The sequence below is a fragment of the Carettochelys insculpta genome, chromosome 2 (genome assembly GCF_033958435.1).
Source record: "Carettochelys insculpta isolate YL-2023 chromosome 2, ASM3395843v1, whole genome shotgun sequence".
NCBI classification, from domain to species: Eukaryota; Metazoa; Chordata; order Testudines; family Carettochelyidae; genus Carettochelys; species Carettochelys insculpta.
Genome location: NC_134138.1, coordinates 240,274,001 through 240,298,689, shown reverse-complemented (window position 1 = coordinate 240,298,689; position 24,689 = coordinate 240,274,001). Strand labels below are relative to the sequence as shown.

Here is a 24,689-nt window from a genome sequence, read left to right as displayed (position 1 = left end):
CCACAGTGCATCATGACAGATGTAATCTGGCCAGGGAATGAGTCCCACAGAGGAGAATGAGGACCTAAAGCACCTGTACTACAACTCCTAGGAGGCCTCAGATCAGCATAGAATCGTATCAGTTATAGAATCCTAGAATTCTAGGGCTGGAAGGGACCTCAGGAAGTCATCTAGTCCAGCTCCCACCTAAAGCAGCATCAACCCCAACTAAATCATCCCAGCTATGACTATGTCAAGCTGGGACTTCAAAACCTCTAGGGATGGAGATTCCGCCACCTCACTCGGTAATGCATTCCAGTGCTTCACCACCCTTCTGATGAAATAGTTTTTCCTAATATCCAACCTAAACTTGTCCCTCTGTAACTTCAGACCATTGCGCCTTGTTCTGCCATCTGTAACCACTGAGAATGGTCTTGCTTCATCCTCTTTCGAGCCCTCTTTTAGGAAGTTGAAGGCTGCTATTAAATCACTCCTCAGCCTTCTCTTCTGCACATAAAATATGCCCAAATCTTCCAGCCTATTCTCATAGGTCATGTGCTCCAGTCCCTTAATCACTTTCATTGCCCTCCATTGAAACTGCACCAATGCATCCACATCCCTTCTACACTGGGGGACCCAGAACTAGACACAATACTCCAGATATGGCCTCCCCAGTGCTCAGTAGAGAGGAATAATAACTTTTCTATATCTGCAGGAAATGCTTCTCCTAATGTACCCCAATATGCCATTAGCCTTCTTGTCTGCAAGGGAACACTGTTGACTTATATTCAGACTCTCATCCACTGTAATCCCAAGGTCCTTTTCTGCTGCGCTGCCACTTAGCCAGTCGGTCCACAGCCTGTAACAGAGCTTGGGATTCTTCTGACCCAAGTGCAGGACTCTGCACTCTCCTTGTTGAACCTCATCAGTTTTCATTTAGCCCAATCCTCGAATTTGTCTAGGTCACTGTGGACCCTATCCCTACCCTCCAGTGTATCTACCTGACCCGCTAGATTAGGGGCATCTGCAAATTTGCTGAGGGTTCACTCCATCCCCTCATTCAGGTTATTAATAAAGGTGTTGAACAGTACTGGCCCCAGAACTGATCCTTGGGGCACTCCACTTGAAACCAACTGTCAACAGACATAGGCCTTAGGCACTTTAATGTCGAACAAATTGTTTCAGTTCAAGATGAACTGCCAAAAACAAAATATTGCATTTTTCCTCACAGAAAATACAAATCTTTTTCAAAATCAAAATTTTCCAGGGGAAATATTTTGTTTTTGTCAAAACTGAATTTTCTATCAATGAGTACATGAATGGAATATTCCCAAGTAGCTGTAATTTCAAGGTTTCTTTTGCTTATTACTCACCTGAGATCCCTCCGCACTCAGTAAATCCCAGACATTCCCCTTACACAAATTTTTCTCTCCTTCTCTCCTCCCAAATGTTTAGCAAATCCAAAATTATGTTAAAGGATTTTACTCCATTTTCTTCCACGTGGGAATAGATGTAATTAATCTCTTTCATTTTGTTTTTTCCTATAGTTTGTGGAGGATTTCTTTCAGGCTCCAATGGGTCATTCAGCTACCCTAACAATCCAGGTAGTGAGCAGTATGATCATCGAGTCAGCTGTGCTTGGGTTATCCGGACTAGCTACAAGAAGGTAAACTAGAGTGCATCTAAAAATAAATCACCCTATTGGACTGAGTAACTATCAGTTGATCAGCACAATTATAACTATGATCAAGGAGCATTACTGGAATCCGGAAAAGTTACCTCAGTGGATGAATGTCAGACTGAGGAAAGGAGCATTCATTTGAACAGGGAACAAATACTAAAAGTATTCAAAGGCCCAAATTCAAGTTTCTTTCTTTCTCTTGCAACCATTGATTATACAGCAATTCTTACCCCAGCATTTAAACATCATGCACCAGCCATGAAAAATCATGAAAATATTTAAAAAGAATTAATGTTAGTGGCTTTTTATCAGCCTTCAGAATTCTGAGCCATAATGGTGCACTCAAGTCACATTTTTATGCTTTTCTCTATGACCACAATGGTTAGAAATATACTTTAAAAAGCTGAGATTCTCATATAATCACTTGCCTTCAGAAACAGGGGCTTTATGAACAAACATCAAATATTTCAAGACTCATGATAGTTTTTCAAGAATTGGCAGCACATTAAATAGTACAGAACTATTTTTCTTACACTGCTTTAGGTCTGGAAATTTGATCCATTTATAGTAGCATTAAAAACATTAATAAATATCAAGTAGGGATCCATCCTTCTTAGTGGTAGGCTAGAGGGTAGTTTGATAGTCTGGATGACTTCATAAGTATTATCCATGTCTGACAGTAAGCAGGAAAAATGGTCCTGCTGCTGAGGGGAACTTTCTTGGCTTCTACACTACCTGTAAGGCGAAGTTAAGAGCTAGTGGAGTTGTGAGGAGATTGTTTGGATGACTACCAGACTGAGGTGAAATGAACTAGTGAAAGAATCTGAGTCCCTGCTCCCAATTCCTTTACCCAGTGGCTTTCTGGACCTCTAGGGCTCCCCTTCCACTCTCCTGTGTGGCAGAGTCCTCATAACTCGATGAGGCTGGGCCCAGTATTCCTGGGCTGGGGGGCTCAACCTCCAACCTTCTTGTGGTTACCTCGAGCAAGGCCTTGATTGTACTTGCTCCAGAGTTCCATCTTCACACTGGGGCCAAATCTGCACTGCCCCTCCCTTTTGAAAGAGGCATGCAAACACAGCCAATCAAAATGCAAATGAGGTGCTGATTTGCATATGTGGTGCCTCATTTGCATAATAGCAGCCACTCACCATTCCAGAAGTGATGTTTTCAAAAGCCAAAAGAGCCATGTAGACATGGTTCTTTCAACAGGATGCCCCCATTTCAAAAGCAAGTTTAGTTGCAAATAGTTGTAAACTCTGAGAGGTGGTAGGTTAGATCCCATGAGAAACAAGGCTAAGAGGTAAAACAACTGAAGGGAGCTGGCTGTTCTTCAAAGAGACGTTATCAAGGGCCCAAAAACAAGCTATACCAATGCATAGGAAGAATGGAAAGTGTGGTAACGGACCACCCTGGCTTAGCCGGGAGATCTTGCATGATCTCAAAATCAAAAAGGAGTCATATAAAATGTGGAAATTAGGAGAAATTACAGAGGATGAATATAGGGAAAATATGTATATGCAGGGGCATGATGAGAAAGGCAAAGGCACAAAACGAGCTCAGACTAAATAGAGAGAAAAAGCGTAACAAGAAGACATTCTATACATATATTAAAACCAAGAGGATGACCAAGGACAGGGTACGTCCACTGCTCAGTGAAGTGGGAGAAACATGGAAGTGGCAGAAGTGCTTAATGACTTCGTTTCAGTCTTCACCAAGAAGTCTGATTCAGAAATCCTTAATAAGGTGAATGCTAGTGGGAAGGGGGTAAGTTTAGAGGATAAAAATAAAAAACGAACAAGTTAAAATTACTTAGAAAAATTAGATGTCTGCAAGTCATCATGGCCTGATGAAATGCACCCTAGAATACTCAAAGGAGCTGATAGAGGAGGTAATGGAACCTTTAGTTATCATCTTTGAAAAGTCCTGGAAGGTGGGAGAGATTCCAGAAGACTGGAAAAGGGCAAATAATAGTGCTCATGTATAAAAAGGGAAAAAACAACAACCCAGAAAACTACAGACCAGTCATGTTGAATAGTAACAGAGAGAAAGCCGTGCTAGTCTATATACTATCAAAACAAAAAAGCAGTCCAGTAGCACTTTAAAGACTAATAAAATAATTTATTATGTCATGAGCTTTCGTGGGACAGACACGTCTTCAGACCATAGCTGTACCAGAACAGACTCAATATTTAAGGCACAGAGAACCAAAAAGAGTAATCAAGGTTGACAAATCAGAAAAACATTATCAAGGTGAGCAAATCAGAGAGTAGAGGAGCAGAAGGGGTGGGGGGAGTCAAGAGTTAGATGTAGCCAAGTGTGCAAAAGAGCCCCTATAATGATCTAAAAAATTCCTATCCTGGTTCAAACCACATGTTCATGTGTTGTATTTGAATATAAAAGAGAATTCAGCAGCCTCACTTTCCAAGCTGTTGTGAAAATTCCTCTTCAGTAAGATACAAACTTTCAGGTCATTAACAGAATGGCTCACTCCATTAAACTGGTGACTGACTGGTTTGTGGATCAGGAGTGTTTTTATGTCTGTTTTATGCCCATTAATTCTTTGCCTAAGAGAGTTTGAAGTCTGTCCAATATACAAAGCATCTGGACATTGTTGGCACATGATGGCTTATATGATGTTGGTTGAGGAACATGAGAATGTGCCTGTGATTCTGTGAATAACCTGGTTAGGTCAGTGATGGTAACCAGGTTATTTACAGAATCACGGGGTAAGGTGAGGTAAACAGGATGATGTTTAATTAGGACAAATGGAAAGTACGCCACTTAGGAAGAAACAATCAGCTTCACACATACAAAATGGGAAGTGACTGTCTAGGAAGGAGTATGGCAGAAAGGGATTTAGTGGGTCATAGTGGATCACAAGCTAAATATGAGTCAACAGTGTGACACTGTTGCAAAAAAAGCAAACATGATTCCAGGATGCATTCACAGGAGTGTTGAGAGCAAAACACGGGAAGTCATTGTCCCGCCCTACTCAGCACTGGTTAGGCCTCAGTTGAAGTACTGTGTCCAGTTCTGGGCACCACATTTCAAGAAAGATGTGAAGAAACTGGAGAAGGTCCAGAGAAGAGCAACAAGGATGTTTAAAGTTCTCGAGTACATGTGCTATGAGGGAAGATCGAAAGAACTGGGCTTGTTTAGTTTAGAAAAGAGAGGACTTAGAGGGGACATGACAGTGGTTTTCAAGTACCTAAAAGGGAGTTACAAGGAAGGGGGAGAAAAATTGTTCTCCTTGGCCTCTGAGGATAGGACAAGAAGCAATGGGCTTAGATTGCAGCAAGGGAAGTTTAGGTGGGACATTAGAAAAAATTTCCTAACTGTCAGAGTGGTTAAACAGTGGAATAAATTGCCTCAGGAGTTTGTGGAATCTCCATCACTGGAGATATTTAAGAGCAGGTTATGCAGACATCTATTAGAAGTGGTCTAGATGGTCCTTGGTCCTGCCATGAAGGCAGGGGACTGGACTCGATGACCTCTTGAGGTCTCTTCCAGTCTAATGTTTTATGATTCTGTTATGCGCCAGATCCTCAATTTTAAATCCATGACATCAGTAAAGCTACATAGAAATACACCTGGTGATGATTTGTATCTAGCTAAGGTTTTATATGCATTATTTGGCTATAGTAGATTCACAAATGAGCTTTTAATTTTGTAGCTAAAAGGAACATACTTAATATAATGAATGGCAAGATGCTTGCTAATTAATTTTATACCACGAGGAAAATAACATGGTGAAACTCTAATTAAATATTGTGAGGTTCTCCTATGTTTTAAACTCTTAACATTATACCACCAAATTTAGCTCTGAGGAAGCTAAAAATTGTATCCTGAGTAAACATTCGTTTATAGGAATTGTAGTATCAGGAATTAAATCTTCACAAGCCAACTTTTCTCTTTGTCTGGGTCTTTCTTTTGACCTTTATGTTTACTTTTAATACCTTCCTCTGTCTTGAGGTATTTTTGTTTGTTTGTTTTGTTTTCCTTAGGAAATTACATAATTGCTCTGAAGTTTGCCACTGATGCACACAATTGTGTGGACAGGTGTATCTGCTCTGTACAGGGTTACTGTGTAAACACTATCTACTCCCTTTTTCAACTGAAACTTTGGCCCACAGATGGACAAACACAATGATCTAATTTTTGCTGTTTCCTTTAGATCCTGCGAATTACTTTCCCATTCTTCCAGCTGGAAGCAAGCAGCAGCTGTAATTCTGACTTCCTTCAAATTCATGATGGGGACTCATCATCAGCGTACATGCTGGGAAAATACTGTGGCTCATCTCATCCTCCTGAGCTTTTCAGTACCCATAATTCTTTGTATTTCTGGTTCCGTTCTAACCACAGAATTAATGCAGGAGGATTTCGAGTTAAATGGGAGTCCCAGGAGCCAGGTATGTTCTAAGAGATGTCAGGTAATATACCATGAAAAGGAGAAAGAGTTATACTTAGTAAGAGTCAAGAGCCTAAAAGAGTCTGAGTAAGAGTAAGGCACAAAAGATGGCTGATAAGCTATCTGTAGATGCTCTGAATCAAATTCTAACCAGCAATTATTGGCTGGACAATATTTGCTAGGATTTCACTTTCTTTTTTAAGTTTGCTTTGCTCTTCTTATGAGAATTCTCAAAAGTTTAATAGAAGCCTAGATTATACGTTTCTGGGGACAATGTGTGTGTGTTTTTTAAAAGGTCATTTATCCCCTGAGCAAGTAAGTTTATTGTCTCTGTCACCGTCAGAGTGCAGAAAGCTAAGATAATGAGAATAAAAGAGTCCCTTTAAACATGAATGTTTTGTGTCAAAATTTCAAATAACCTTCCTTTTTCTGTGCATTTATCTTTAGTCTCTGAGTTCCTAAAAACAACCTTTGCATGATCTTTCAGTGGACCAGGCAGTTCCTTACTTGAAGTAAATCCTTGACTGGGGCCTCTTTCAGGACAACTGGGAAAGGGCAAAACCATGTTACCTAATTTCAATCCTCCCAACACTCTGGCTGTGGCCACACTAGGAAGTGACCTTGAAAAGGGTTATCCCTATCCGTCACTTCGAAATAAGCTGCTTCGAAATGAGTCCTTTGGAAGTGACTACCCACAAAACGTGGATCAACGTTGCGATCTGCAACATTGAAAAGATGCCCCGTCATTTCGAAATGGAGCAGCTACACAGCCACAGCTTCATTTCGAAATAACGGGGCAGGAAACAGTGAGGGCAGGGTCAAATGGCCGACAAGCCCTTCCTGGAGCACAGGTGAGCCAACCCCTCAAAGGGCCCCTCCCAAACACACCCCCTGTGCACATGCCGAGGACCCTGGCTGCTTGCAGCATGCAACCTCCAGCGCAGCTCTCGGCAGAGCCTCGGTTAGCCACCATTCCAGTGCCTGCCATGGACCTGCAGCAATTCACTGACGGGAACACCTTGGACATCATGGCCAGCCTGATGGCCATCCTGACAGCATGCCATATGAAGCTACATATTGCCTGACACATGGCCAGCCTCCTGCAGGTCCCCCCCATGGTGCATACATGCACCCCCTGTTCCAGCCCCGCCGTCACCTCTGGCAGTACCCCACCAGGAGGGAATGGTGGGATGACATCATCTTTGGAGAGTGGGACGATGACCAGTGACTCTGCAACTTCCGGATGACATGGGGCACATTCATAGAGCTGTGCCATTGGCTGGCACCAGCACTTCACCACCAGGACACCCGCATGCGGCCCGTGCTCCCCCTGGAGAAATGAGCAGCCATTGCCGTGTGGAAGCTGGTGACCCCAGACAGGACCCGCTTGGTCAGCCACCAATTCGGGGTGGGCAAGGCCACTGTCAGGGTCATCTTCCTCGAGGTAAGGCACCTGGGGCCACACACCCATGGTAGGGTTCCGGGGAGTGGGGCTCTGGAGAATGGGGGTACCCCATATGCTACCACACACTCACAGGCGCCTGTGCCCTCTACCCCCTACAGGTTGTCGCCGCCATCAACAGGATCCTCCTGCACCACCTGATCTGCCTGGAAGACATGGATGCTGCCATGGCTGGCTTCCAACAGCTGGGATTCCCCAAGTGCCTCAGTGCATTGGATAGCACCCACATTGCCATCTGGGTCCCACCACACAGCCGGGGATGGTACATCAACTGAAAGGGCTACCTCCCTGTTGTCCTCCAGGCTCTGGTGGATGCCCAAGGATGTTTCATGGACATCTGTGTGGGCTGGCCAGACGTTTCATGGACATCTGTGTGGGCTACATCCCCCCAATGGGAGCTGCTGGTGGGGGGTGTGACCATGCCCCCATGCATCGTTGCCAATGCTACCTCCCCACTCCAGGCCTGGCTAATACGCCCCTATAAGGGACACACCAATGAGAGCCAGGATCCCTTCAAAACCCACCTCAACCAGGCCAGGAACACCATGGAACTGGCATTCGGCCACCTGAAGGCGCATTTCAGGTGCCTCCTGATGCACCTGGAGGTAGGTCTGCTGGTGTACCCGCAGTCATGGGTGCCTGCTGTGCACTCCACAACCTTGTGGAGGGCAAGCAGGAGCACTTTGTGGCACACTGGGCAGCCGAGGCCATGCTGCACTATGAGCAGCCAGGTGCGGTCCTGTGTCGCCAGGTGCACCAGGACAGGGTGCGCGTGCGGGAGGCCCTCCGGGAGGACTTTGCCCAGGGGCCCCCATGACCTGGCCTGGCTCACTCCACGAAACACCCCCCCTTCTGACCCCTGCCCCACCAGCACCCCCTGTGCCATCCCCACCCGAGGCAGGACACATATCACCGTTAAATAAATTCAACTATTATTTTTGGAATACAAGAAACATGTGACTATTTACATGGGGGGGCAGGGACGAACTATGTACATGGAGGGTGGGGGTGAGCTATATACATGGGGAGGTGGGGGGCCTCAATCCTCCATCAAAGTAGATGGTTGGGAGCCACGATGGCCTCTGGAGCCATGACTCCCTGGGCCCGGGGACCACGGCGGGGCTGGGATGGAGCAGGTGGAATGGGGAGGTAGGGCCGGACTGGGGTATCTAAGGGCTCGGACTCACAGGGAGGAGGCGGGGAGCCACAGACGGGCAGGACTTGCAAGCTCTTGCTGCTTGGCCGGGGTCATGTCATTTGGGAACCAAGCTGCAATGGCCGGCGGGGAGGGACAGAAGGGGCACGGGGGGGCAGGGGGCTAGGGAACAGGAAAGAACTGAGGAAGAGTGGGGCTGGGGAAGAGGGGAGAGCTGGGGCAGAGGGGGGTGGCGGGGAAGAGGGGGAGGCTGGGGCAGAGGAAGAGGAGGGGACTGGGGAGGAAGTGGGGGCTGGGAAAGAGGGGGCTGTTGCGGTAAAGGCCATCCATGGGGGTGGGCAGCTGGGCCAGGCAGTTGGTGATGGCCTGGGTCAGGGTGTCAAGATACCCAGCCACCCGGTCCCAGGCCACTCGCTCCGTGGATAGCCATTCCCACAGCAAGTGGTTCTGCTCCTGCCATGCAGACGTGTGGGCTGCCGCCAGATCATCTGCCTAGCTGCAGCAGTGGCTCCTCCCACCATGGCGCCCAGTCTGGGGAGGCATCACCCCCTCGCTCTCCTTTGCTGCTGCAGGGCTCCCAGGCATGTCCAGGGGGCTGGGGTGGCTGGCAGATGCCGAGGCTGCAAAGACATAAGGGGAGAGGGTGGTGCCCCATCAGTCATGAGCCCAGGGTACCATGGGCCAGCTCCCTCATCCCCACTGCCATCCCACCCTGCTTGTGGTGAGGGGCTCTGGAGTGGCCTATCTTCTGTGGGTCCATCAACGTGGGGCCATTAGAGTAGCTGCCCCAGTCCTCTTAGGCTTCTGACCCTCATGGCACCCCATGGCCCCATGCAGGCCCCCCTCCCCAGCAGCGATGATGGCCATCCCCAGGTTCCTGGCCTGCGGCCGTGTGCCCAGGCCCATCCCGGCTGTGTCAGGGACCGCCCCTACCCCATGACCAGGGCACCCCATGCATGGTCCTACCCGAGGGTTTCTCGGGTGGTTCAGGGGAGGCCCAAGTGGAGGTAGCCCAGCAATGCACAGTGGTCTCTCGCTCCTGCTGTCGCTGTCCCCAGTGCCAGTAGGTACTTTGGGGCCTGCAGTGGGGAGGGGGAGGCATCGAGGGTCCTAGCTGGGGCTCCTCGCCCTGCCTCTCCGGCTCCGCCATGTCCAGGGTCTCCTTGGGTGGTGCAGCCTCCCTGGGTCCCAGCAGGTGGCAGAGCTCCCTGAAGTAGGGGCAAGTGGCCAGAGCTGCCCCCGACTGCAGGGCTGAGTCCCTTGCTCGGGCATATCCCTGCTGCAGCTCCTTGACTTTGGAGCGGACCTGGTCGGGGGCCCGGAGCGGGTGGCCCCTTTCGGCAAGGTTGCTGGTGAGGCGATTGAAGGCATCTTCATTTCTCTTCCACCCCTCCATCCTGAGCAGGGTGGCCTCATCCCCTCCCCAGACAGCCAGCAGGTCCCGGACTTCAGCTTCCAGCCAGAGGGCCCCCCTCTTTGGGGGCTGCCCAGAGCCCTGGGAGCCCTGCCATCCAGAACCTTTGACTCCATGGGGATCCTGGGGGTCTTGGCAGCTGGCCATCTGTCCGGCCATGGAGGGGTGTCGCTTTCTGGGGGTGCTAGGGAGTGTCATCTGGCCACCTCGTGCTCCTACGTCTGCCAGCACACGCTCAGCTTCCCGCACAGGATTTCTGTGTCCCTGCAGCTTTAAGGCACCCATAGTTGACAGCCATCGAGCTCTGGGTGCTGGTGGGAGTGGCTGGCTCTGTGGAGGACTTTTCATTTCAAAATGGCAGCCAGGGAGCAGCTACACACATTTCATTTTGAAATTAACATCAAAAGGAGGCGTTATTCCCAACACGGGAGTGGAATAACGACTTTGAAATGAACGCCTTTTAATTTCAAAGTTGATTTTGAAGCAAGCAATTTCTGTGTAGTCGATCTCCTGCTCATTTAGAAATTGCCCCTCATTTCGCAAATGATTTCGAAATGAGCGGCTATTGGGTTTGAAGGTTTGACTAGAACTTTAAAATTGTCTCTCCATTCTGCATTGGTGGGATCACAGGGAAAAAAAGGAAGAGAGGAAAGGGAGTAAAAAATCCAGTGAAATGAATGGGTGAAAAATGCATCAGAGAGGGCATCAATACAGAGAATGAAAAAGAACAAGAGGGAGAGCAAAAATATGTATTGAATAAACTAGATATAGTATGTGTACAACATACAAATCAACTACTCGTGCTACCCACTCTTTGCTCTGGAAAGAATTAGTCTTCTCCCCTGCGTAGATAATACTTAAATGGAAAAGCTTTAAAAATTGTGTCACCCTGAGAGTAGTGTAAAAAGTGGGGGCCTGGATTTTTAAAAATTTCAAACCTTCCTATTAGTTCTGTAAACCTAAAAAGTGGTCTGAGTGTTTACTTTTTCCATCTCTAGAGATATTTCTGCTAAGTTACTGAGCTACCCATTTAAAAATATGGAGTTGTGCGTCTTCAGTCTGGTTCACACTCGTAACTTACATCAGGCTAGCTATGTCACTTAGGTTTGGATTTTTCACACACCTAAACCCTGCTGTAGCTAGTGATAAGTTAATGAACAATTATTACTTTAAGCTAGGGACCGCTTCTCAGGGAGATGAAAGACCTACACCAAAGGGAGAACCCCTCCCATTGGTAGAAGTAGTGTTTGCAATCAGCTATAGCAGCACCACTGTAATGATTTCAATGTAGACACACATACTTTTAGAAAATATTTGGGGTTCTACTTTTATGAGTTATGGATTTCCTTAAATGTAAATCTTGAGAACATAAGAACATAAGAACATAAGAATGGCCATACTGGGTCAGACCAAAGGTCCATCCAGCCCAGCATCCCATCTGCCGACGGTGGCCAATGCCAGGTGCCCCAGAGAAGGAGAACAGAAGACAATGATCAAGTGATTTATCTCCTGCCATCCATCTCCTGCCCTTGTTCTGAAGGCTAGGGCACCATACTTTATCCCTGGCTAATAGCCATTTATGGACCTAACCTGCAAAAATTTATCAAGCTCTTTTTTAAACCCTAATAGAGTCCTGGCCTTCACAGCCTCCTCGGGCAAGGAGTTCCACAGGTTGACTGTGCGCTGTGTGAAGAAAAATTTCCTTTTATTAGTTTTGAACCTACTACCCATCAATTTCATTTGGTGTCCCCTAGTTCTTGTATTATGGGAAAAGGTAAATAATTTTTCTATATTCACTTTCTCCACACCATTCACGATTTTATATACCTCTATCATATCGCCCCTCAATCGCCTTTTTTCCAAACTGAAAAGTCCCAGTCTCTCTAGCCTCTCCCCATATGGGACCCTTTCCCTTTAGAAGTTTAGAAAAAGAGTAATTTGATATATTTGATGTAACTCATAGCCTAAAATAGTCCATAAACTCCAACATTAAGGCTGTGTCTACATGGGCACAAATCTTCGAAGTAGCTGTATTTCGAAGATTACTATGAGGTGCTGAATTGAATATTCAGCGCCTCATTAGCATTAGGACACTTCCAGCTGCGGCACTTCGAAAGCATGTGACTCGACGCGGCTACATGGAGCTCCTTTTCGAAAGGACCCCGCACCTTTCAAAATCCCCTTATCCCAATCGCTGATCGGGATAAGGGGATTTTGAAAGGTGCGGGGTCCTTTAGAAAAGGAGCCCGTGTAGCCGCTCTGAGCTGTGCGCTTTCAAAAGCGGTGCTTTTGAAGCGCCGCGGCGAGAAGTGTCCTAATGCTAATGAGGCACTGGATATTCAATTCAGCACCTCATTAGTAATCTTCGAAATACGGCTATTTCGAAGATTTGTGCCTGTGTAGACACAGCCTAAGGGACGCTTTAGCTTTGGCAGTTACATACATTCCAGCTAAATTGGATAACAGAATAAAGTAACTCACTGGGTTTTCCCCTCTCTTTAGAATGTGGTGGTGAACTGACAAATACTTATGGCTCAATAAACTCGCCAGGATACCCTGGTAATTATCCTCCTGACAGAGATTGCTACTGGACCATCTCGACCAATCCAGGCCTGCTCATCACATTTGCCTTTGGCACACTGAATCTAGGACACCATGAAAATTGCAGCTATGACTATCTGGAGGTAAAATTTCATCATTGTGGAAATGTTATTGCAAAACAAAATATTACACATATTGTTTCATACAGAAATGTAATGATGGCAGGATAAAAATCACAAGCTGAATCACAGTACTCATCAACTAGACACGTACACAAAGGCCGTGTCTACACTAGCCGAAAACTTCAAAATGGCTATGCAAATGGCCATTTCAAAGTTTACTAATGAAGCGCTGAAATACATATTCAGCACCTGATTAGCATGCAGGTGGCCGCAACACTTCGAAATTGATGTGGCTCACCGCTGCGCAGCTTGTCCAGACAGGGTTCCTTTTTGAAAGGACCCCGGCTACTTCGAAGTCCCCTTATTCCTATGAGCAGATGGGAATAAGGGGACTTCGAAGTAGCCGGGGTCCTTTGGAAAAGGACCCCCGTCTGGATGAACCGCACGGCCATTTCAAAGTTTTTGGCTAGTGTAGACTTAGCCAAAGAGTGTGAAATCCTGACCCACTAAAATCAATGGAGGAAACCAGTAAAAGTTTTGTTATTGACTTCAGTGGAGCCAGGATTTTACCAGGAATCACAGGTGAGAAACTTATTTAGCCTCAAAGAACCTTGTCTCTGGAATTCTAGTCAAACATACACCTAAAGTGAGTTAATTGTATCACCAAAATTATGAGAGAAATAATAATACCACAGTATTAATAATACGTGACGTGAGTTCCAGACCTTGTCTCAGAAGCAAAGTTTTCTATTGTATCATGGTTAGGCTATGTCTAGATTGCAGCGATTTGTTGACAGAAGTTTTGTTGGAAGATTTCTTGTGAAAAAACTTCTGTCGAGAGATCACAGCCAAATGGCCAAGTGGATCACAAGAGCAATCTCCTCTGTTGAAAGAGAGCGGCTGGACTGGCTGGCTGCTCTCTCAACAAAACAGCCAACTGGAAGCACAGCAAACAGGGCTGCCTGTCCTGGAAGCCCTGTCTGTCAACAGAGGGCCCCTGGAACGTCCAGACCAGCTTTCTGTCGACAGATCGCTCTTGACAGAAGCCTTATGCCTTGTGGGAAGTGGGATAAGACTGTCCCATCAGCTCATGGGAATAAGGGGACTTCGAAGTAGGCGGGGGCCTTTCGAAAAGGAGCCCCGTCGGGATGAGACGCGCGGCGGCGAGGCGTGTCAATTTTGAAGTGCCGCGGCCACCCGCATGCTAATGAAGCGCTGAATATGCATTTCAGCGCTTCATTAGTAAACTTCAAAATGGCCATTTGCGTGGCCATTTCGAAGTTTGGGGCTCGTGTAGACATGGCCCTTAAGATCTGCGGAATTGGGAGATAGTAAGGCCTCCACATTTTTTTGTGACTCCCTAAAGCATTGCCACCAGACAGGATGATTCCAGGAAAGCTTTGGAGGCTGGATCTCATAAAGTTTTCCTCCTCTTCTATCCATTCGATGACTGATTCCTGTGTCACTCATGTCAAAGCTCTAGTTATTTGCGAGGGGCTAGGTCCTATAGTCCTTCAACATCCTGTGGAAATGCAGGACCAGAGACTTAAATGGGAGTTTTGACCGTGTGAAAATAGCAAGACCATGCTGTGATTTAACACTACTACTCCAGCCAATAACCTTCACTCACTAACAAGAACTCCAGGATGTGCTAGGCTAGATAATGTTAGGAATACCAAAATTGCCTTCAATTGACTTAGGATTAATATTTTTGTTTAGATTCGAGATGGCCTCCTTCCACAAGACTCGGTTCTTGGTAAATATTGTAGCTCCAATTCTCCTCCCCCACTTCAAACCTCTGGTCCGTATGCATGGATTCACTTTCATTCCGATGGCTCAGTCACTGACAGAGGTTTCCACGTTGTCTACGCTACATCACCTTGTAAGTACAACTGTGCACTTAAGTTAAGAATTTGACATTTCCAAAATTACTGTGTCTATAAATAGCCACCAGTATAGACAGGATCCTGGTGGGCTCTATCCCAATAATCTGCTGCTTGACTTGCAGCCAGCATTCAGACGTATGACCCCTCTGAGGTCTCAAGTGACCAATTTATTTCTATTTAATGCAGCGGATCCCAACTGTGGAGGAAACTACACAAACACTGTGGGTGTGATCATGTCGCCTTACTGGCCTAACCCGTACATTAACAACAGGCAATGTATCTACATTATACAACAACCACCAAATGAAAAAATTTATCTCAACTTCACTCACCTGGAGCTGGAAAGCCACAGTGGCTGTTCATGGAATTATATTGAGGTGACTTTTATCATTTTGCGGTTTTGAAATGTTGATTATTTGTGTGTATAAAACTGGAGAGAAAAATTTCTTCTTTAGACCGGAGAAAGCAGATATCTATTTTTATTAGGGTCAAAAGCCACAAAAGTAGTGGATATGCAATCAGCAGGAGCCAAAGGTGAGTGGGTATGAGAACCTAGCTAGCACTAGGCTGAGCTTCAGTCACTTCACATAATCGGGATGGGGTTTGAGCCTTGGGTTAATGTGTACCAAACACTAGATAAGCATAAATAATACCAAGGCCAAAAAGGGACTGCTTAGAATTCACTGGGTTCATCTCTTGCTCAGTACACTTTCTAGCAAACCGGGATCAGGTTCCAGTGACCTTGGTTTAGTGGACCTAGTTCTACACCGTTAGCCTGAAAAGATTTCTTATTAACATTGTTCTCTTCCCTTCTGCTTTAATTTAGAGGCTTTGGTTGGAATGAAGTGTAATTAATTTCTAAAATTTGAGGGAAGTCTGTGCAAAGAAAACAGACAGCTTTTGTTTGTCTAGCTTGCGACTTCTCTTGTCTAATTGCTGGCAGAACAGAATTTAAACTCACAGAAGACAGAGAAACAAAACAATTTTTGTTGGGCACAGTCAGATTGCATTGATTTAGCAAGTCCTTTACCTTGTTTAGCTTTCTAGTATTGTTCTGTCCTTTTCACCCCATCTCTCCCCAGACTCCCAACTCAGATCCATTCACTCCAGAAGAGAAGAAAAGAGATAGAGTTTTGTGACCCTGGAAAAAACAGTGTGATCAAAGCTGCCTAGTTTTGTCAAGTTCTCCCCCTCCCCCTCACAAACCAAACCAAAAAAAGTTTAGTGGGCTCTAAAATATTCTGTCCCAGGTATTTGTACTAAAGTTTAGATGAGGGAGTTTTAAATTCTTGGACTTTTAAATTATTATTTAAAAATCTGTTTTCTGACAACTGTTTTCTCACTTTCAAAAGACACAGAATCTCATGGGCTCTGATGATAACAGGAAATCTGTGCAGTTGCTATAACATCCAGACATGGCCCATCATTTCTATTACAGGGGTATGTGTTTAGTCTCTGATTAAGGAAGTTCAACCCCTGGAATCCAGTATTTTAGAGAGCAACTAGACAAAATGCATTTCACAGTTAAGGAAGAATGCATTACAGCACAGCAAAGTCAGAGATAACTTGTCAGCAAAGCAAGCTCCTTGTGAGACCATTTCAGCTGGCTAGAGAGAAACTAGACAAAATGCATTTCACAGTTAAGGAAGAATGCATTACAGCACAGCAAAGTCAGAGATAACTTGTCAGCAAAGCAAGCTCCTTGTGAGACCATTTCAGCTGGCTAGAGAGAAACTAGACAAAATGCATTTCACAGTTAAGGAAGAATGCATTACAGCACAGCAAAGTCAGAGATAACTTGTTAGCAAAGCAAGCTTCTTGGAGACCATTTCAGCTGGCTAGAGTGCCCTCTTGTCTCTGCGGCGGCTTGACTGAATTCTCATCTGTCTTCGTATACCAATCAATGCATTTCGCTCTGTTGGGAAAACCTGGCAATAGAGAAGTATGTATTTACATGAATGATAGTTCTGAAAATGTTGTCAACTCGCCTTCTAACCACTCTGGTGCAAATTCTCATCTCACTGCCACCGGTGTCAATCCAGAGTAAACCTATTGGCTCAAACACAACTCTCAGGAAGGGGACAATGATTGGAGCACAGAGACATTCTAGCAGCCGGAGATCACCAGAGCTCAACAACATTGCAGCCTGTCTGCTTTCACCTTGCCATATAAAGGTCCAGGGCAGTGCTCTATGCTGTCCCCCATTCTCCTCCAGCTCCCAGTGCATGTGAAGTGCTACAGGAAGGTGATTGGAGTACTGCTGGGCCCTGGTATCCATGACCTATACGCCACCAGTACCTCTGAGTCTCTTCTACGGTCCTTATACTCCTTGTAATCTTCCTCCCAGGATACCAGCCTGTAAATATTGAATGATCTTAGCCACTCTTCTTAACTATTAGGAGGCTCTGTGCATTTCAGACTGTGTCACCAGCTTCTGGGTTTGAAACTCTGCTACATTTTTATTTAACTAGGTTAATCATAACAAACCAAACAATTGCTTTCAGTAACCTGTGAGTTTATTATTCTGCTAGGCACAGCCTTATAACAGGCCAACATGGCTTCCTTTCCTGATCACACTCAAGCTCCCTGACTTCCTTTGTGATCCTGCTCCCTCTTTCCTCAGTAGCCAATGCACAGCTCTTCAAACGTCTCCAGAATCCCAAATGAGCTGTCTGGGTTGAGTTTCCATCCACAGTCCAGCCTCTGTGTGCTTTTTCATTCTCCTCATGCGACTTCACATATCACTTTTTTTATAATCTTTTCAAACAATTTCAAGTCACGTAGTCCCTTCTCCAGATCGCCTCATTCCAGTGACTGCGATGGCTTCTTGGCTGTGGCAACTGGATGCAACTTAGAGCAGCCCCAGATGCTCCAGGCACAGCATTGGTGGTCCTGAGAAAATGGTCTCTTGTTTTCACCAGAATCTTTGTCTTCAGATCTGCTGCCATTTCATGATACAGTAAATTTCTCCACTCATTAGTGATTTGATTAATGTTAAAGCCTAGTGGCTACACCATGATTGAAAGCAGAGAGTCCTTCCCTGATACTTTCTAGCTTACCATCATTTTAATTCTAACACCTTGAACTTTCCAGATAAAATAAAGTGATTACACTAGTGTAACCACTATTACTGACACCTAAAATTTGAGCAGCACCCCTCCTTAGTGCTGGTTCGGCCTGGGCTCTTTTATGGTGATATTTGTGGATAACATCCACTGAAATCAATAGAAGCTACGTACAGAGCAGTGGATGTATTTGTAAGTTTAAATAGGGGAGTGTGACAAAGCTCCTCCTCAGCCTTGTGGGGGGGAATGTTTTTAGGTGGGTTGTTCACTTCAGAAGCTCACAGCAGCCCTCAGTTCAGGCACTTTCTCTAGGACACCAGCTTGACATTTGTCGAGCTACTTTTTGTCATTGGCCAGCATGGGAAAAAGAGGGGTGACCAAATTCCATAATCTCCGTGCTCCCCTCCCCCTGCAAGTGGTACAGGGCAGAACAAACCCCTTTAGCAAAAGCAGTCCTTCTCCTAGGCTGATATGAGGAAAGGGTGGTGGGTGGAACTCAGGCCCACCCTGTCTTCTGGGTTCCATTCCAGGGATCCTATAAAAGCAGCTGCCTGCAACTGTCTGCAGTATCAGCCACATGGCAGCTATGATTCCTTGGGCCACTTCTCCACACACCTCCCCAGCACCTTCCTTGCCTGCAGGTTCTTCTTTCTGCTTGCATTTAGTATTCCTATATCCCCCCACAACATCTTCTCTCCTCAGCTCCTTGCACACACTGAGCTAACAGAAAAGGAGCCCTTTTGAACCAGTCTCAACTGGTTCTTAATTGCCACCAGGCATTCTGATTATCCCAACTCACCTGACTCTGGAAACGTCCTAATTGCCTCCAGGTGTTTTAATTAGCCTGATTGCCCTGATTGATTCCAGAAAGTTCCTGCTGGTTTTGGATTAACCCTTGTTAGTTTATCCACAGTACAGGGATCAATTTAAGCTAGGGCTAATGTACTTCTCTTCAACCATCCTCCTGTAGCCCTCTGGCCTGACCCTGTCACAGGAGGCCATTGCACTTAGATGAAAATAAAACAATCCTCTCTTTTTAAGCAGGAAGTTCATGCCAGGACATTACTTTTACCTCTCCAAAGATGGCCCTTTGGGCAGCATACAGCTTTAGCTTTATGTTGAGGCTCTGGTTCATAGACAAGCATCCTATCTATTAGAGCAATACTTTTCATGTTTGCCTTGGAAGTCTTCCAAACAAAGACTAACCTGGCACTCCTTATTCTGGGAGACATTACATGATCACATGACTGTGAGAGTCTCCCTTTTGTTTACATTATTGTAACAGCACTTAGCAGCATGTTTTTATCAATGGAGCTTGATAATAAAACAAAGGACACACTAGATGGGGATTTAAAATTGATGATGGTTTTATAGATGTTCTATGAACTGACTTATTTTATTCTTGCTGATTAGGTTCGAGATGGTGACACAGAAATATCTCCCATCATCAACAAATTCTGTGGTAGCACATTTCCATCTCCAATCACTTCCACTAGCAACACCCTGTGGATCAAATTTAAGTCAGATGCTTCTGTGCAGAGGGCTAGCTTCAGAGCAGTTTATGAAGTTGGTAAGAGAAACTTCTGGGTTGAAAAGTGAACTGACCTCTAGGTTGGGGACTTTATAATATTTGTATATGATTTAATTCACATCTTAATTCCCCACATTGTATATAGTCTTAGCAGCACATTGGTTACATATGTTCTCACATTATTCTGAGATCTCTACCCCGATCTTCTCTTATTCTGTATTTTAACACAAAAAAGACGATGCCATATATCAGTTAAAACAGATCTACCCTTAATATGTCTAATATGCAATTTTAAAAACAAAGAGATGAAAAGCTGAGACACCTATGAGTACAATCATTTATTTAGATGTCTAGAAATGCTTAAAATGTTGTCTATTCATATACACTGGGCATCCTTAACATAACGTAAAATACATGCTGTAGCCTCAACTTTTCTCTGCAAAGGTAGACCTGTCATCACTAGCACAAGCACCAAATACTACAGATAATAACTTTAGTTTTGCTGTGTAAACATGTCCACTTTCCATATGCCTTTCCCCAGACTCACCGCTCCTCCTGTCTTGTTCCATCCCTTTTCCTTATCCATCTGCACAAGCCTGTGAAACCAAATACGGGTTGGACCTCCCTGGTCTGACACCCTCAGGGCCTGAGTGGTCCCAAGTGAGAGTTTGCTGGATCTGAGAAGGTCAATTCCAACCCTTCTGCTGCTGGCCTCCTCGCTAGGCTCTCCTGGCCGCTGGCCCTGGCTTCTGGGCTCCCCTCACAGTCACTGACCTTGAGCTCTGCTCCTGGCCCCACCTGACCCTCTGGCTGACAGCCCAGCTCCACTCTCTCTGCTGTAGCCAGGCTCCTGGTAACTGGGACAGCACTGCTCCTGCCACCAGGCCTGGCCAAGATCCGAGCACTCAGACTCTCTGCCACTGGCCCCAGCCAGTCTCCTGGCTGCTGGGCCCTCCACAGCCAAAGTCTCTGCTAGTTCTTGCTCCCAGACACTTGGCGTCTCTGATCCAGCAACATCTGTGGTCCAACCTGAGAGTCCTGGACCAGGGATGCTCAACTTGTACAGTCAAATTTGAGAAAGGAGACAAATCTGTATTTTCACTTGAAGTTTTCATGCACATGATTTCACTACTATTCCACATTCTGTTACACAGGTTTAAGTTTTAATAATAGAATAAGAACAACTTTTTAAACAGACCCCACCTAAACATATCTGAATTATCCATAATAGATGGAAATGTGCGGTTTCAATGGTTTTTTTCTTTCATGCCCCAAAATGACTTTCTGATATACATTCCTTCCAACTACTAATTCTTAATTTTATATTGCAGCCTGCGGGGGTGTATTGTCTGGAGCGGGTGTTATTCGTTCCCCATATTATCCCAGGGCATTCCCTTATCAGAAGACCTGTGAGTGGATCATCTCCCAGCCAGAAGGCAATGCAGTGATTCTTAGTTTTGTTGATTTTGGCATTCGAAACATCACTACGTGTGATTCCGATTATGTGGAGGTAAAGAATATTAGTACAAACTTATTGTGAATTACAACTATCACACACACAGCTCCATCATCTACCTACGTCTGTCAATGAGCAAACATGGGTGAACGGGTGGGTAGGTGCCCAAACACCTGTTTTATTGCACACATGAGAATTCTTTTTCTTGATTCGTTAGGGAAGCCAGTCTTCTTCTTTTGGATGTTCCTTTGATATTATGGCCTTTCTCCAGCTGTATGTTCCATAACAGGAGCTATCACTGATGCAGCTGTATCTGGCTGTGTCAGGTTTGATTCTTCACTGCCATGTGTTCTATGTGCTACCTGCTGGAGAATAGCTGCAGGCAGCCAGGGTGCTAGTTTTATTCCACACGATTCTTTTATTTCAAAGGAATTATCGGCTGCCCCTTCACAACAGCTTTAAAGCCACTGTGCTGGTGCCAACAATTTATGTGGGTAGGATATGAGCTGCTGAATAGTTTAATGAACTGGATGAGCCATTCTCTTCTCCTTGGTGGTTTTTTAACTTTTTAGCTCTTCCTACTTATTTCCAAGCCTATTTTGTGTTGCTTACATGCACTAAATCAATTAATCTACATTTTACAGCTGCTTAGACATTATAGCAACTAGTTGTTATGGGCTGTTTGTAATACATTGTCTTTCAGGTCAGAGATGGCCACAGCACAGATTCTCCTCTTTTGGCAAAATACTGTGGCACAGATATACCGTCAGTAGTGCAGTCCACAGGGAGTTATCTCTATGTCAAATTCAGAGCTTCCTCTGCTACAAATCTGGGCTTCATGGCTGAATACAGGCCGTTAGATAGAGGTAAGAGCTTAGCTCCCTCATCCTCTGGCTACGGGTCTTCTCTGTCATTTTGTGCAACCAATTCAAATGTATGGGCAAAGGAAAACCATGTGTTGAAATCTGTGGGATGTCAAGTCGCATGACAACAAAGCATTTGTGACAGAAACAATGTAGAATCCTTTCAAAAATTCTGAGAAAGGTAATGAAAGAAATATAATGTGCTTACTTTTTCAGAAGCAGGTAACTGATTTTATAAGGGCCTTGTTATGGAAAAATTATTTTAGCTGACACAATGTTGTTTAACCTTTCTAGCATGTGAAAAGACTCTCACTGGGCCAGAAGGAACCATTACAAGTCCTGGTCATCCAACTATCTATCCACATGGTATTAAATGTGCATGGACTATCTCAGTGCAGCCTGGACATCTTATCCGCCTGATGTTCACATTGTTTAACTTGGAGTTTGATTACAATTGCTCCAGTGACTATCTTGAAGTATATGACAATGGTACTATGACAAGGCTTGGAAGGTGAATGTGCCTAAGTAATTTATTTAAACTACCTACATACACAGCTGTTGTCACTTTCTTGTCTTTGCCCTTCAGTGGATCTGCTCCTTTGCTATCCAAGCATACAAAATATGTCAATTTTTTTGAAAGCAGCTGAAGATTTGTATTACTCAGGCCAACAGCAACAACTATTCCATGTAACATAGTAAAGGCAGAGTTAAGCAGGGATAGTATATTTTCTAGGTCTTTTATTGAGCTAAAGGATGTGAGCTGAATTTGATACTATTGATGGCTGTCTACGCTACCCCTCCCTTTCAGAAGAGGTATGCAAATACAGTGGTTAGAAAATGCAAATGAAGCGCTGATATGAATGTTCAGTGCCTCATTTGCATAATGGCAGCCTCCTGCTGTGTCAAAAGTGCTGCTTGTAGAAAAAATTACCTTCCTGAAAAAAAATTAGGAAGAAGGGTGCTTTCGAAAGCGGGGGGCTTCCTTTCCAGGGAACCCTATCTACATGGCTGTTTTGCATTTCCAAAGCAGCTCTTCTGGATCAGTGACTGGCTGCCATTATGCAAATAAGTTGTTGACTATGCAACTTAGTGCCTCATTTGCATTTTCAATCTGAAGTATTTGCATGCCCCTCTTGAAAGGGAGGGGCCAGGATAGAAGTAGTGAGTGAGAAATTAATTTTTCTGTTATGGGTCGCAATCTCATATTTAGATTTTCACTTCTGCCATTGCCTAGCTGTGGACTTTCATGTGGTTTTTTAAGGCCAGGGCAACAGTTTTAAATCTGCATTTAACATTGTTTCTTCTTTTCGGATATGGGAAGGAAATAATTTTCAATGCTAAGTAGCAAAAGCAGAATAGGTCCCTGCAAATTGGCTACCCGAAGAAACAAAGAGTTAGGCTAAACCTTAAACTTCATAGTGCCTCCTCCTGTGTGTTTGTATTGGTGAATACATGACTGCACTATAGATTTTTATGGTCTTAGAAAAGATAACATTTATTCCTTCCATAACTCAAGAACAAATAAACTGATTTAGCCCAACATTTCAAATACAATTAGAAATTTGGGCTGAGGTCAAAAGATAAAGTTTCATTCTTCCAATAGCTAGAAAAGTAAGAGCAAGTGAATATGGGTTTATAATGGAGATTATTTCACCATATTAGCTTGTCTTTTAGGACAAATAATCTGATGGGGACCAATCTGTCTCCCTCTAAAGTCAACAGAAAATGACTCAAATAAAACGAATTTCCATGGGTTTCTGGGGAACATTGGATACCTTTTGATTAATTTAGATACTATGTAATATTGATACAAGTACTCAATATAGGATATCTCTTTTGACTTTGCATAGGTATTGTGGAAGATCAATTCCACCATCACTCACCAGCAGCAGCAACATAATGATGCTCTACTTTGTGACCAATCACAACATTGCCTCTGAGGGGTTCTCGGCTAATTATATCTCAATGAATACTTCCACAGGTAATACAGCAGCATGTGCACTATGCAGGTTAATCCTGCTAAGACTTAATTGTAAATAAGTTTACAAAAACAGAAATGTTTTTTTTTTAATTAGAAGAATCCCTGCTGATTCCTCCATCCATCTTTCTTTACAGCTTTGTTCACAAGCCTTTTTTCTATCTGGTGAAGATGATGGAGGCAGAAAGCAATGTCTGTAGGTTACACCAGTGGTACCTGTAGTCTCCAACATGGCAGGATTGCATGGAGTATTTAGAAATATTTTCTGATGTAACATAGGAGTTAACATCTCATTGACATTCAACTTGTGCTAGGTGTGTGTGTTGGGGGAGGACACACACTAGCAAACAACAGCAACAGGAGTGCTTGTCAAAGGTATCACAGTTACCAGGTCTGGAGTGATAATCTGGAGAAGGACATGCTCTATTTAACCATAGGACAGATGCAGCAGGGTAGTAGAAGTTCAACCTTCCTCACATGGCAATGCCATAGAAGTGTCTCCTTGAGTAGCCAGCCTCCATGTCCTTCTTTTCTCAACTTTTCTCAACTTCTGAGTATTTCTGAAAGCCCTGGTTAATGTGCAGGGTTTCTGTGATGTGTACATTAGCCTGTCCCTTTGAACAGAATTATAACCACCTCCATGACCATTTCAGAGGTCACCTAGACATATTCACTGACCTGAGCTGTATTTGAGCTAACAAGCTAGAGGTGAAATGTTATATGTTCGTGCTTCACTTGTTACTAAACCTCTTGCTGCTAATCCTGGCCTGGTGGAAATGCAATTCTGTCTTGGAAATCTAATAGCCAAGGGTCCTGAAATCAGTCACTCACCCCTCTGTGTTTAGGTGGAGACCTTGCTTGCTAAACTACCTACTTACTGCTAGCACTGAAACAAGACCTTGGCAAAAATCTGGTTTGGAGCGGCTGGCACAATAGTAGCAGGAAAATGACTTGCTGGATATAGTGAGATTTAGCTGCTTCTGATCTCCAACAGACAGGAGCAGGTACAGCCAGTGGAGAAGCACATCTCAGACAATGTGTGAGATACAGACTTTGCTGTGCGACACAGGTGGCCCTCATGTGCAAGGAAGGAAGTCGTCTGATGACTATGTCTGTAGCTGCCCCTCACCCCGGCCTGTGCAAAGTT

At 44.8% G+C, this 24,689-nt stretch overlaps 1 protein-coding gene across 1 annotated transcript in view; it reads left to right on the top strand.

Annotated features, from left to right (window-relative positions):
- CUBN (cubilin) overlaps window positions 1–24,689 on the top strand; it is a 250,358-nt gene that overhangs the window by 27,178 nt on the left and 198,491 nt on the right. Inside the window, exons 14-23 of the mRNA XM_074985503.1 lie at window positions 1,527–1,645; window positions 5,835–6,069; window positions 12,603–12,784; window positions 14,483–14,645; window positions 14,836–15,026; window positions 19,128–19,284; window positions 20,577–20,755; window positions 21,405–21,567; window positions 21,859–22,075; window positions 23,415–23,545. Of these exons, the coding sequence (XP_074841604.1) occupies window positions 1,527–1,645; window positions 5,835–6,069; window positions 12,603–12,784; window positions 14,483–14,645; window positions 14,836–15,026; window positions 19,128–19,284; window positions 20,577–20,755; window positions 21,405–21,567; window positions 21,859–22,075; window positions 23,415–23,545 (1,737 nt within the window). The remainder of the gene's footprint in view (window positions 1–1,526; window positions 1,646–5,834; window positions 6,070–12,602; window positions 12,785–14,482; window positions 14,646–14,835; window positions 15,027–19,127; window positions 19,285–20,576; window positions 20,756–21,404; window positions 21,568–21,858; window positions 22,076–23,414; window positions 23,546–24,689) is intronic.